This window comes from Halichoeres trimaculatus, unplaced genomic scaffold (genome assembly GCF_033239565.1).
Source record: "Halichoeres trimaculatus isolate MK-OKI-2021-1 unplaced genomic scaffold, fHalTri1.1 fHalTri1_scaffold_1, whole genome shotgun sequence".
Lineage (NCBI taxonomy): Eukaryota > Metazoa > Chordata > Actinopteri > Labriformes > Labridae > Halichoeres > Halichoeres trimaculatus.
In genome coordinates this window covers 13650581-13662363 of record NW_027437179.1, presented here as the reverse complement: position 1 = coordinate 13662363, position 11783 = coordinate 13650581, and the positions used below count along the sequence as shown (strand labels likewise).

The following is an 11783-nucleotide window of genomic DNA, read 5'->3' as shown; positions in this document are numbered from 1 at the left end:
GACAGAGTACATATTTCATATTCTGGATCTTAGTATTCAGAATGTTGCCAAGATTTGGATCATACTTTTACACCTGTCCGAAATTATGGTGACCTTGTCTTGTATTGTTTTGCAAAGCAATCTGGCCATTTATTGTGGAGTTTTATATACATGTGTTGAAAAAGGCCCTATCTCACAATGATAAAGAATCCTTTTAAAAAATCCTGGATCCAGTCGGTGATCTGGATCACCTCAAAAACATAATCAGTTCTTCCTTATCCCATTTTGAACATTTCCTGAAAATTTCATCATGATCTTTTTGTTAATTTTTGAGTTATGTTGTTCACAGACAAACTAACAAACAGACAAACAAACAGACAGACAAACTCTCCCAAAAGCATAATAATCTCCTTGGCGGAGGTAACTATAGTTTGTGGTGTATGTGGCAGGGTGTCTGCTTGACCCCTGTCCACCACAAAGCATGCCTACAATGAACAGCTCAGCATCACAATATACAATACAAAATACAAAACATACATTAGAACTGGACCAATGGGCTACATAAGACTGGGTACAGGGAGCACAACAGGTTTAAGGTTAACTTGGTCTCAAACTCTCATCTAACCAAGCATCTGTTGGATGTGCTGAACTATCAAGTCCATGTGGGATTGTCCATTGGCATGTCTGCATGTGCATAACAACATCTCACATTGACAGTATCTTAATAATAAAACCAGTTCACCAACCAACAAAATTATCCATTCACCAACTTACTGTGTGGACGTTTCCTCACTTCCTGTGTCTGCAATGATGACTGATGATCATGATCCTCTGCTGACTTTTTCTTCCTGTTTTGTATGCTTTACAGTATGTTATTGTTTTGTCCATGCAGTAAGGAGTTCAGGTGTTCGGCGTTAGTGCTCTGGGAAAGTAGATTTAATCACAGACATTTAATCCAATAATATGAATAAAGATAGTCAGTTTGATTTGTTGGTGCAGAAATTGCAAAGATCAGACAACTATTGATAAAAGTGTAGTTTATTTAGAGAGCCTAAGTCCAAATTAACTCCTTTGAAACCTCACATTTATTGATATTAAAAGTAAAACAGTGAAAATCTTCAATGAAATATAGGTCCAAGTTATGTTGTTCCTGGGAAACTAAATCTTCCCACAAAAACAGAAGATAACTCTGAGTAAAAGTTAAAGTCTGCTGTTTACAGTCTTCTTTAAAACATGTCTGAGTCATTTCAGATCAGAGTCTGATGACACTGTACAAATCATTTGTCAGTACGCAGCACGTTTCAAGAATCACGTACTGTTGTTTCCCCCGCCGCATGTCCTCATGTCTGTCCAGCTGGCACAGAGTGGATGATTCAGAACGTGTGTGCAGTACGTGAGGGCATCACTCTGTCCTAAACTCTCTCCTCTGACCACAGATCAGGAAGTGTTGCAGCCGCAGACGGTCTGCTGGGTGACAGAGTCTGTGCAACCTTTCCCCTGGTTCTCTGTGGATGTGGAAGATTCACATGGACTCCACCAAAGCAACAGAGACCAGTCACCTTCATGGCTTTGGTCCAGCACTACCCACAATGCACCAACCTGGCATCAAACCCAGGAACAGCACGTGTGTACTCCTGTTCTTTTTTTAGACGTCTGATACCATCTTGACCTTCGATCCAGTGGTAGGAACATCATTTGATTCTCTTTTCTTTCACGTGCCGTCACTTGAACAAAGTGAAGAGTTAAACATGAGCAGACAGTTTGAAATGTCTGAATGATGTAATGTAGGTATAAAGTCACTGTTTCATTAAGCTTCAGAAAATGGAAGTTTGCCTTTTGCTTATTGGAAGAGAAAAATCACGAGATTCATGTTTGCTCCCATGTGAAAGAATCCCCATACAGAGTTGTGAAGCTGGATTCACATGGACTGAACACTTAAAACTAAAGGTGTGCTAAAGTCACAGGTTTCCCTCTAAATGTGAAAAGTAGCATTTCACATGAGCCAAAAGATTAAAAGATTAGAGCCCTTATTTAGACATAAATAGAAACTAACTGGTCTTCACTTAACAGTTTTTATTATCACGAGACTTTATATCATGCTCACCAGAGAGTTAGTGTGAGCATGGGTAAGTTTATGCTGTGTACCATGCCCACACTTGTTTTTAATGCCTATGTCTCTTTAAAGGCTTGGTACCACTCACCTGTCTGACATCAGTTCTTCACTTGTTTATCCATAGACTGTGTAATGTAAGGATGTCACCCATTTGTTTCTTATGCAGACTTTTGAAGTCTGTCATTCTAGCTTCATTTGAGTCTCTTTGCAAACAGCTACAAGGTGCCAGCCTGTCAGTCAATTCAGTTTAATAACTTTGAAAATAACAAAGAAAAAAAAATTCAACCCCACACAGTGTGAGCTGATAGAGAGATGAGCCTTTCAGACCAGAACGTTTTATCTTTGCTGTAAGGGTTGTCTTTTTTTAATTGCTGAACCAATTAATTTTGAGTTGAAGCTACAAAAAAAAATCTACTTAAAAAAACCCTTAAAAAAAAAAAAAAACACACACACACACACACACACAAAATAGCAATCACAAAAAGAACAATAATGTCATAGTTGTAGGGAGATAATCAAAAGCAAATCCTTTCTGTTCAAAGGTTATAAACAAGTGCAGATTTCAGGAAAGTTTCCTGAATTTTTTTCATGGGAACTTAAAATTGAGAATATTGGATATTTTCAGGGTTTGTTACCGTCAAGTTAAATTGAATTTTCCAGAAATTTGATAGCTTAAGAAATCTTTTTATCTTTTTTTATGGTTTCTGTTATTCTGTGAAAGAAACAACTAAACTTCTGCTGTTCTTAAAAACACATAAATGCCATTCATAAATGTTGTACAAGGCATATTCGTATGTATGTTTGGTAATGATAAATATCTCAGCCTATTTTCATGACAGTTAGACTTAGTTTGGGAAAATTCCTGAAAATTCTTTAATAATGTGAATTAAAAATATTGCATTAAAATTTCTGCATGCATTTCTGCTTATAATAAACCAAAATGTTCAATATTTATACATTTATATGACCAGGTAAATTCAGTTGATATAAACTCTTGTGAGATCCTGTTTTCTTTTCCTTTGCAATTAACTTTTTATTGCTCTGCTTCTTTTTTTTTTATAACTGATAAATTTACTGAAACCACTACAACAAACAAAATCCCGTAAATTTCTGAAAATTACAGCAGAAAGTTTCAAACTGAAAATTCCTAGAATTGTGCAACCCTTGTCTGGGTTAAAAGTCATCACCAGATTAGATTTTTTTCTTCCTCTCAGAGGTCCAATCGATTTAAAAAGAAAGCATTTACACTAACAGTACTATACAAATAATTGTTTAAAATTTCGGCAGATCTTTCGATTTGAAGCTTTTAATTTTTAGGGCTACAGTCGTACTAAAACTATGTCTTCATGTCTCAACAATCAGAGAGATTTTTGGAAACAGCACAAAAATGTATTTCATTTCACAAAGATTACATTACAGCTGTCAGAAGAGCGTAGAGAGTAAAACATGATTTATGTGAATCATGCATTAAAACATGATCCTTACGAACACGACACATGCCTGAGTGGAATTTTAGTAAGAACAAAAGTAAGTGTTGACTGTGCAGTGAGTCTAACTGGGTCAAAGTTTCTGGCTCTCAGTCTGAGTGTTTTGGCTCAGAGAGACGGGCTGGTGTGCCTCATGAATATTCAGCTGCTGTCACTGAGTGGGAGGAGGGAGCAGAGCTATAAATGACCACAGCTTTCCCAGTAAAGGTGTGAAACTGTCACAAACTGGACCCTAAGAGTACAAGAACCTGAGACTGGAAAAAACCACGTCAGACGGACGAGAGAAAACTTTATCAGAGTAAGTTATTTCAATCCTGAAACACCAGTGATTAAAGTGCATTAGCACAGTATAAGAATCTGTTTCATCAAGAGTGCATTTCTGATTATTTTGTATGAATTATGAAAATTTTATAATGGCTTTAGATGTTCCTGCTGCATAGTTGCCTAAAATCTGTATTTTCAGTATATCTTGACATTTGAAAACATCTGGGACATTTTAGATTTGCTGTTTCTAAAAGACTCATTTCTCAATCTTTCTCCCTTTTTCAACTGATTCATCTTTAGGCCAACGTTGTGCCTGAGCTGAAGCAGAACTGCTGAAAATGGGAAGTCTGCAGGAGTTCATCCCCTTTGCAAAAGAGATGCTGAGTCAGAAGCCCAGCCGGGGTCTGCTGAAGGTCTACCTGGTGGGCTCTGTGTTTGCGGTCCTGGGGACGGTCATCGGCCTGGTGGAGACCGTGTGTCACCCTTTCTCCTCTGGTGAACCCCTCGACGCAGAGATGCTCCTCATGTTGGCCAGGGAGCAGTCAAGTGTTCAGGCTGGTTTACAGCACAGTGTGAGCAGCCAGGAGGAAGAGGAAAAGAAGAAGGAGGAGGAGGAGGAGGAAGTTAGTGAAAGTGGTGTCACATCCAAGAGCATGACTCTCCCCAAGAATGAAGGACTCAGCCAGCGAAGCATTTCCAACAGACTGCATGCTTCGTAAAGCCAGCAGGGTTGACCCAAAGGACTTGAGATATTTATTGAGCAACTGCTGCTGCCAGAACACCGAGTTGAGCAACAATGACTGAAGCTTTATAGACAGCTACATGCAAAGTAGCCAGGCTGCCTGCTTATTGATGACGCACCTGAGTGCTGTGGGAATGCGTCTTTAAATGCCTTATTGCACTGTGCATGCACCAACTGGGCTCTTAAACCGTCATTAGAGAACAGAAATCACTTTAGCAATGAAACACATGTAAGACATGAACAGTGCATCAACTTAGAGGGTTTGCAGACCAACATGAGCCTTTCAGCTTGGTGAAGAATACTGCTCACATATGAAAAACAGAAATTCATACATTTGAGTGCAGCTGTATGCTTTAGTGAATGACATTAACCTGACAAAAGCCTCCCATTTTCACAAACTGAGCTCACATCCTGCAGCAGACACAGGTCTGCAGTTGGCAGATAGAAGCAGTAGGTATCAAAAACCTTGAGCAAGCCCTGAAACTAATGACACACTCATTATTTATCTTCAGAACTGTGCAAAGAAAAAAGTCAGAGCTTCTAACTTTGTTGTTAGGAGTGTTTGGAGAGTCCCTGAATGCAGCATGGTGGCAGTGGTAAGCTGCTGTGTAGCGCCCCCCTATGTCAGTTGGATGTACCTGATCTGCACCTACATGCTGTCTTTAAGTAGAGGTGGACTGATGTAAATATTGTGCAACACATGAGCAGCAAATATTGTAAATATACATGTTTTTCATACCAATAAATTCTTTTTGTATAAAGTCTGTGTTTCCTGTTGGTTCCTCTTTTGTTTGTACTAAAGCCTCTTTGCATTGTGACTGAATTGATAGCCTCTGTCATTTAGAATATTTTCTTTAAAATTTGATAGAAATATATACCACAGTTGCATTATGGTCTTTTTTGTCACATCTGATGACCTAAGGGCATCCTCTCCTGATGAAAGTTGTATTATTGCTACTTTATGCTACTTAAGTTTGTATGTAAAGACACACATAAATATACCTAAATATATTAGTTTCCAGTTTCATTCAGCAGACGCTTTTGTACAAAGCGATGTACAACACAAGCAAGAATTCAGACAGAAGGAATACCTAGTTAGTGCAACAACAGTGCTACAAATTATTCAGCTGCAGGTGCTGTCATCAAGTGCAGGATTTATTTATTTATTTTAATTTTGTTTTATTTATTTATTTATTTATTTATTTATTTATTTAGTTATTTTTTTTTGGGGGGGGGGGGGGGGGGGGGATAATCAACAAGCCAACAAACCACAATTAATTGAACAGTATACTTCAATCTTCAACAACATTCAGTAGCAGTGCTGAAAAATCATAAGTGCTGAGTCTTAGACCTACTGACTCATTCTACAGCTGATGGCAAAGAGGAGAAGGGTCAGATGAAGTGCACAAGTGTTCCCTCAACAGATGAGTTTTCAGAGTTAATTTGTGCCTTGGATCCTGACTTGAGCCATGAAGCGTGGGTCATTCGCCGATTGAAGGGTTGTTGGTTTGATACTCTTCAACTATTACTCTTTGGCTCTTGGGTAACTGAATCCCATGCTGACTCATCTCGTGTGTAAGTGTGTTGAAGGATAATGACCCATGTGGGTGTGTTTGAAAGTGGCATGTTGTGAAAGTGGTCAGGGGACTAGAAGAGTTTTATGAGTGTAGTCTACTGACAGTATAAGGAGGTAAGGCTTTGAAAGTTCAGGTTCAGGTTACATAACTCGTGCCTGCAGATAGGTTTGTTATGTAGCAAGATGAGTACATCCAGTTTTACATCCCATTACAAAATAAAGTTAACATGAAACCACACAACCAATCAGAATTATCAAACCATTAAAACACTTAGACATGTGAAAGAACTCAAGGTTCACAAATCATGTACTAATCATGATATCATAGAAAGAAATACAACAAGGAGGCACTCATTGCTGGTCGCTGGAAAGATAAATACTTTTAAATATAATGTTGTAGCTGCTACAAGATAGAACTCTATCATTGATTCAACAGTAGTTAGAAAAAAAGAAGAAGAAGCGCCCCCAGGTGGAGATTGTGTGTAACACATCATCTTCACTGGGAAGCAGAGAAAAGACAGAACTGAATGGAAGAGAAAAGACCTTTTATGATTATACTTCAGAATAAAATAGAATAGAATAGAATAGAATAGAACTAAATGAAACCTTTGTGGATCAAAATTTCTTTAGGATTACATTTCATGGACTAAAAAAGATTAAAATAAAAATAAAGAAATAAATTCATTCATTCCGACTCTACCATTTATCTGGCTCAATCCTATCTCAGCTTTCCGAGGGTGAGAGGTTGGGTACACCCTGGACTGGACACTTTGCCCAAACTGGGATTTATACTGGTGACCCTCATGCTGTGAGGCAGCAGCACTAACCAGTGTGCCACCATGTAGCCACAAAAATAAATAAATGATCATTTATTTATACTGCTCTTTTAAACACAGGGCTTCACGGTGGGTAATAAAACAGATCAAATGAATATCAATCAATAAAACATTACCAAAGAAGCTGTTAAGTCAAATTTATAATTGTACAAAACAAATCAATATGATTAAAGTTAAAGTGAAATTAAATCCCAGAATAAACCATTTTCTGTTGAAATAAGTCTTAAGTATTGAAATAAAACAGACTGAATCAGCACGTTTTATCTCATCTTGTTGACTGCTCCAGAGGGTTGAATCTCTAACAGCTGAAGCCTTGTCACCATTTGGGCTGCCAGCAGAGCTCTTATAAAGGATCTCCAGGATAAAAGATTGGAAATGCAGGAAAGAATATGTCCTTTAGGGGCCTCAAACATGATTATAACATTTTAAAATCAAGGAGGAAATTAACAAAATAACCAAAAACAAACAGGCAGTCATTGTGACATTGTGACAGTATTACACCAGTGTTGGTCAGTGTTGAATCTGTTCATCGTTATTGCACCGTGAGGCAGTTAAGATTAGGATGATCTGTGAAGATAACACATTCAGAAACAGTTTGAAGTAATGCAGGAACTTGTTAAACCTTTATCATGGAGCTCCAGATGGGCACCAAGTTTAGCATTACTCAGACCCACAGTTAACCGTGCCTGACCCTGAACCTCAGGGGGGGTTTAGCAGATTTTATGGGCCTGCAGCATGGTTCAGCTGAGTCACCCACAGAACCTGCAGCGTGGTTCACTGAGATAGCACACAGACAATGGGACAATGCTGTCCACCACGCACGTGAACAAGAGTGGGAGGCCAATATAACCCTGAGTCAACACGACAGTCTTTGAACCAAGAATAGGTTGATCAGTGGTTTATGTGACAGCTGAATTGGTAAACCTTAAAAACCTCTCAACCCAGAAGAGCCAGAATGGCTGTGACTGTGGGTGTTTCAGGTGTAAAAAAAAGGACAAGTCATAGTTAATCCTCCAGTGACTGGAACTACTAATCTCTGAATGGAGCACATGGCACTGTTCCTTAACAAGAGGCTGCAGGTGAGGGCTGAAACTGATGTGCAAGGACAATTTTCAGCTTGAAGAAATTACATTGAGTGGGTGCATTTGTTCTATGAGCATAAACAAAATGCATCTCAGGTGTGAAATTAGTGCCTGCGTTCCTTGTATGCATCACTCTATTTTAAAAGAAAACCCCCAAAAAGCAGGTATACTGCTCTCCCATCTTCAAACATAGCTCTAGATAGAATAGAATAGAATAGAATAGAATAGAATAGAATAGAATAGAATAGAATAGAAAGGATTAGAACTTAATGGTCATTGTGACAAGTACAACCAAAGTGGAGTCACAGCAGCAATTAAGAAAACAAAGTAAGAAAGTGTATAGAAAGTGCAAAAAGGTCCATTAGAAAATAGATGATGACAGCTTGTCCATCATTGTCCTGTTCAGCCAGCCTCCACCTCCACAGGGTCCAGGACTGAGCTTCTTCAGCAGTCTGTTCAGTCTCTGTCTCCTGGATCCTGTCTGCTCACAGCAGGTGAAGCTCCTCCAATGTGGTGTTGGTGTCTCGTGTTAGCTCTGTTAGCCATGTCTGTGAATAGCATGATGCTACTCTGCCCTCTAGAATTCTCTCTGTTACTGGGTTAGCATGGCTAGCTCGTCCATCTTATTGGAGATAGATCTTACGTTCCCAATAATGATGGATGGAAGGACAGGTCAGTGTCGTCACTTCGTAGCTCACACATGAGAACCAGTACATCGTCCTCACCTCCTTCTCTTCACCTTGTGGGAACACATCAGGCCTTACACCAGTTAGCATTGACATGCTACAGGCTGCTAACAGCTGATTTCATATGTAAACAATGCAGCCATGGTTACATCTAGGATCTCCAGACAAACACAGGAGAAAAGAAGTAAAAATATTGCTGAAGCCACAAGAAGTGTGGTGTCCATTACCAGCAATGAACCATACAAAGTAATGATCCACTCCAAATACAAAGATTACAAAAAAGAGACGAAAAAAATTACATTACGTTAATCGTAAATGTGCAGATTTTCAAACCTCTGCATATTCAAGTGTTATAGAAATTCCTAAACCGGTCTGTAAACTTATCGAAATGCTTTATTAAAACATCACGAGAGCTTCATGAGACTTGCTGAAATGATGAGGTCATCACAAGGATCTCCTATCTGGTTCATGATTTCTTGGAGGGTTGGGCCTCAAACACCAAGGTCTGCTTTTTGCTTGGCCCCAGACAGGACTGGCCAATCAGAGGGAAGGGGGTTTGTGGCGGGGAAGTCTTAAGGCTGGATTATGCTTTCCCCATTAATCATCTGTTCCCAAACTGCAGGGGGGCAGTGTATCCTAAATGCATGTCTACTGCGGTTTTAAACCAGAGCAGATAAAGTTGTTACTCTTTTTTACATAATTTTTTTTATCAATTCCTCCTCTCTGCCTAGTGTGGCTGCAATTTCATGCTAGGAGTTGTTCATCAGTTGTTATCATAGTGATGAACCATATAAATGCCTGTATTTTTTTATACTTCTGACACCAGGAGACATTGGTCCATTTGCGCGTCTCCTTATATAAGTTGGAAACTTTCAGGAGACACAGCAATTTTCTGCTTGAAAAGGATCGAATGAGGGGGCAAGGCTGCTAAAATGACATCATCCATCCACACAAAGCCACGCGGACCTCACAGACGTGTCAAGCATAAACCAAGCTTCAAAGAGAAAGCAGCTAAAAAGAAGTGTTTAAGACAAAGACTGAAATAAGGGTTTTCTAAAACACCAGTGTAAGACAAATTGGGATTTTTTTAGGAGCTGTAAATGATGTGAAGCTACTATAGGGCACCAGAGGTAAAGTACAATACCCTCTCTTTGAAAAGGAGCCCAAATATCTGATAATCCCCACTAAATCAATTTCAGAGTCCCCGTTGAGAAAAGTCAAGAGCTTTTTCACATTTTTCTTGTCAAACAGATTAAAAATCAATCCCTTGTATTGACACAGCTGTTGGGGGGATTCTCTGTGTGGACACATTTGACAAAACTATGAACCCTCCTGGTTTAACCAGGGGTCAAAAGGTCAACAGCAGAGCGCCAAAGCAGAGTGACAAAAGAGAGAGCCGAGTTTTTCTTTCTTTCAAAGAAACAGAGATTTGACTTGAAAGGTTGCCAGTGGAGACCAGAGGCAACACACACAGTGTGAAGCTGCTCAATCTTTGCCAAATCCTCCCCAGAGTCTTCCAGCCAGCTGGAGTTTGGGTCTGAAGGAAAACTACAGGCTGCACAGGCCCACAGACAACAATAGGATTATATCCTTCTCCGAGAATCACTGTATCACTGAGAGAGACTTTTGTTTTCAGCCAGTTATGAATGGACCATCAAACGTGACAAACATGACAAACTGATGAACAAACATAACTCCATTAAACTCAGTGAAGACTTTTATTCCCATTTGATTCTGCTGCAATGGTTTAAGCATTTAGCATTGTCCCTTGTCATTTATATATATTTGACTTACTGCATGCAAAAAAAAACGTATTTAAAATAATAATTGTTAAAAAAAATACAATAGGAATAATAGTAATGATAATAATAACAATCATCTCTTGAGATTTAATAGGGCTTTTGGAACCAATACACAAGTCAAAAATATGCATTTGTGCAAAATCTGATCGAAGGGAACATGGATTCACTCATGTTACATGTTACACGTCACATGTTACCGACACATCTCAGAGCAGAGTTTGACTGTTGTGATGTTTCAAACACTAGCACTCCATAACTACAAATACATACATTACTTTGTCGCTTTGCATCCTGGGAAAAGTTGTCTTGGTGTTTAAAGGATCTGCTCTTAACTCATTTGCGTGTCTTTGCCAGAGTCAGTGCTCATGTATCATCATGTATCATGCTCATACAGATTCCAGATAGTCCTCACAGCACCTTTGAGGTTTTTTTTTTTCTTGGTAAGCGTTGTTCTTCTTGGTTATAAAACACAGGGGAACTAATAAATAAGCTGAGCTTTAACCTTCTCCACACCCTGACGTCCCTGCCTGTCTCAATGTGTGCAGGCTGGGTAAATCTATACATAATCACTCTGTGTGTGTGTGTGTGTGTGTGTGTGTGTGTGTGTGTGTGTGTGTGTGTGTGTGTGTGTGTGTGTGTGTGTGTGTGTGTGTGTGTGTGTGTGTGTGTGTGATGAGGGTACAGCAGCACGTGTGTTCCTGTACAGTCTGAGCAGAAAGCAGACTGATATAGTAGTCTACATACTTTAATGTGCTGCAGCCCGGCAACATGCAGGTTGGAGTTTGTTTAAACATATGGATGGATTTCTAAAGCAAGGACACACAGAGGGGGGCAAAGGGTACGCAGCTCTTACATCAAGATGATGCCCTAAGGAAAGTTTGCCTGGTGAGTACATGAACATCAAACATCTGACGTGTTGAGTCTAATGTACTCTGTATGTGAAGCCTGGGAGAGCGGAGAAGACTCTGCTGGGTGTTAGCATGTGAGTATCAGAAAGTTGATTGGTCCTCTCTGTGCCACTGGTGCAAGGCTTCTTACTCTCTGTCAGTCACAGTAGGTAGCCACAAACTCATTCATATTGTATGGATTGACTAATATTGTCCTTTAAAACTTTTAATTTGAATGGCAAAGTGAGGGTTATGTTTGAGCACAAAGCATTCTCAGTTCAGGTAGAAACCTGGGTCCATATTGTCACATCCAGCCGTCAGCGATGAAA

At 39.4% G+C, this 11783-nt stretch overlaps 1 protein-coding gene across 1 annotated transcript; it reads left to right on the top strand.

The window, feature by feature from the left end:
- The first annotated feature begins 3751 nt into the window (after positions 1-3751).
- Positions 3752-5318, top strand: g0s2 (G0/G1 switch 2). Its single transcript, XM_074675301.1, has 2 exons — positions 3752-3877; positions 4144-5318. Exon 2 carries the CDS (start codon positions 4182-4184, stop codon positions 4560-4562), a length of 381 nt encoding a protein of 126 aa, XP_074531402.1. The 5' UTR covers positions 3752-3877; positions 4144-4181; the 3' UTR covers positions 4563-5318.
- The last annotated feature ends 6465 nt before the right edge of the window (positions 5319-11783 follow it).

What these genes read in the sequence shown, in the direction of transcription:
- g0s2 (XM_074675301.1), top strand. Translation starts at nt 4,182, where the DNA reads ATGGGAAGTCTGCAGGAGTTCATCCCCTTTGCAAAAGAGATGCTGAGT.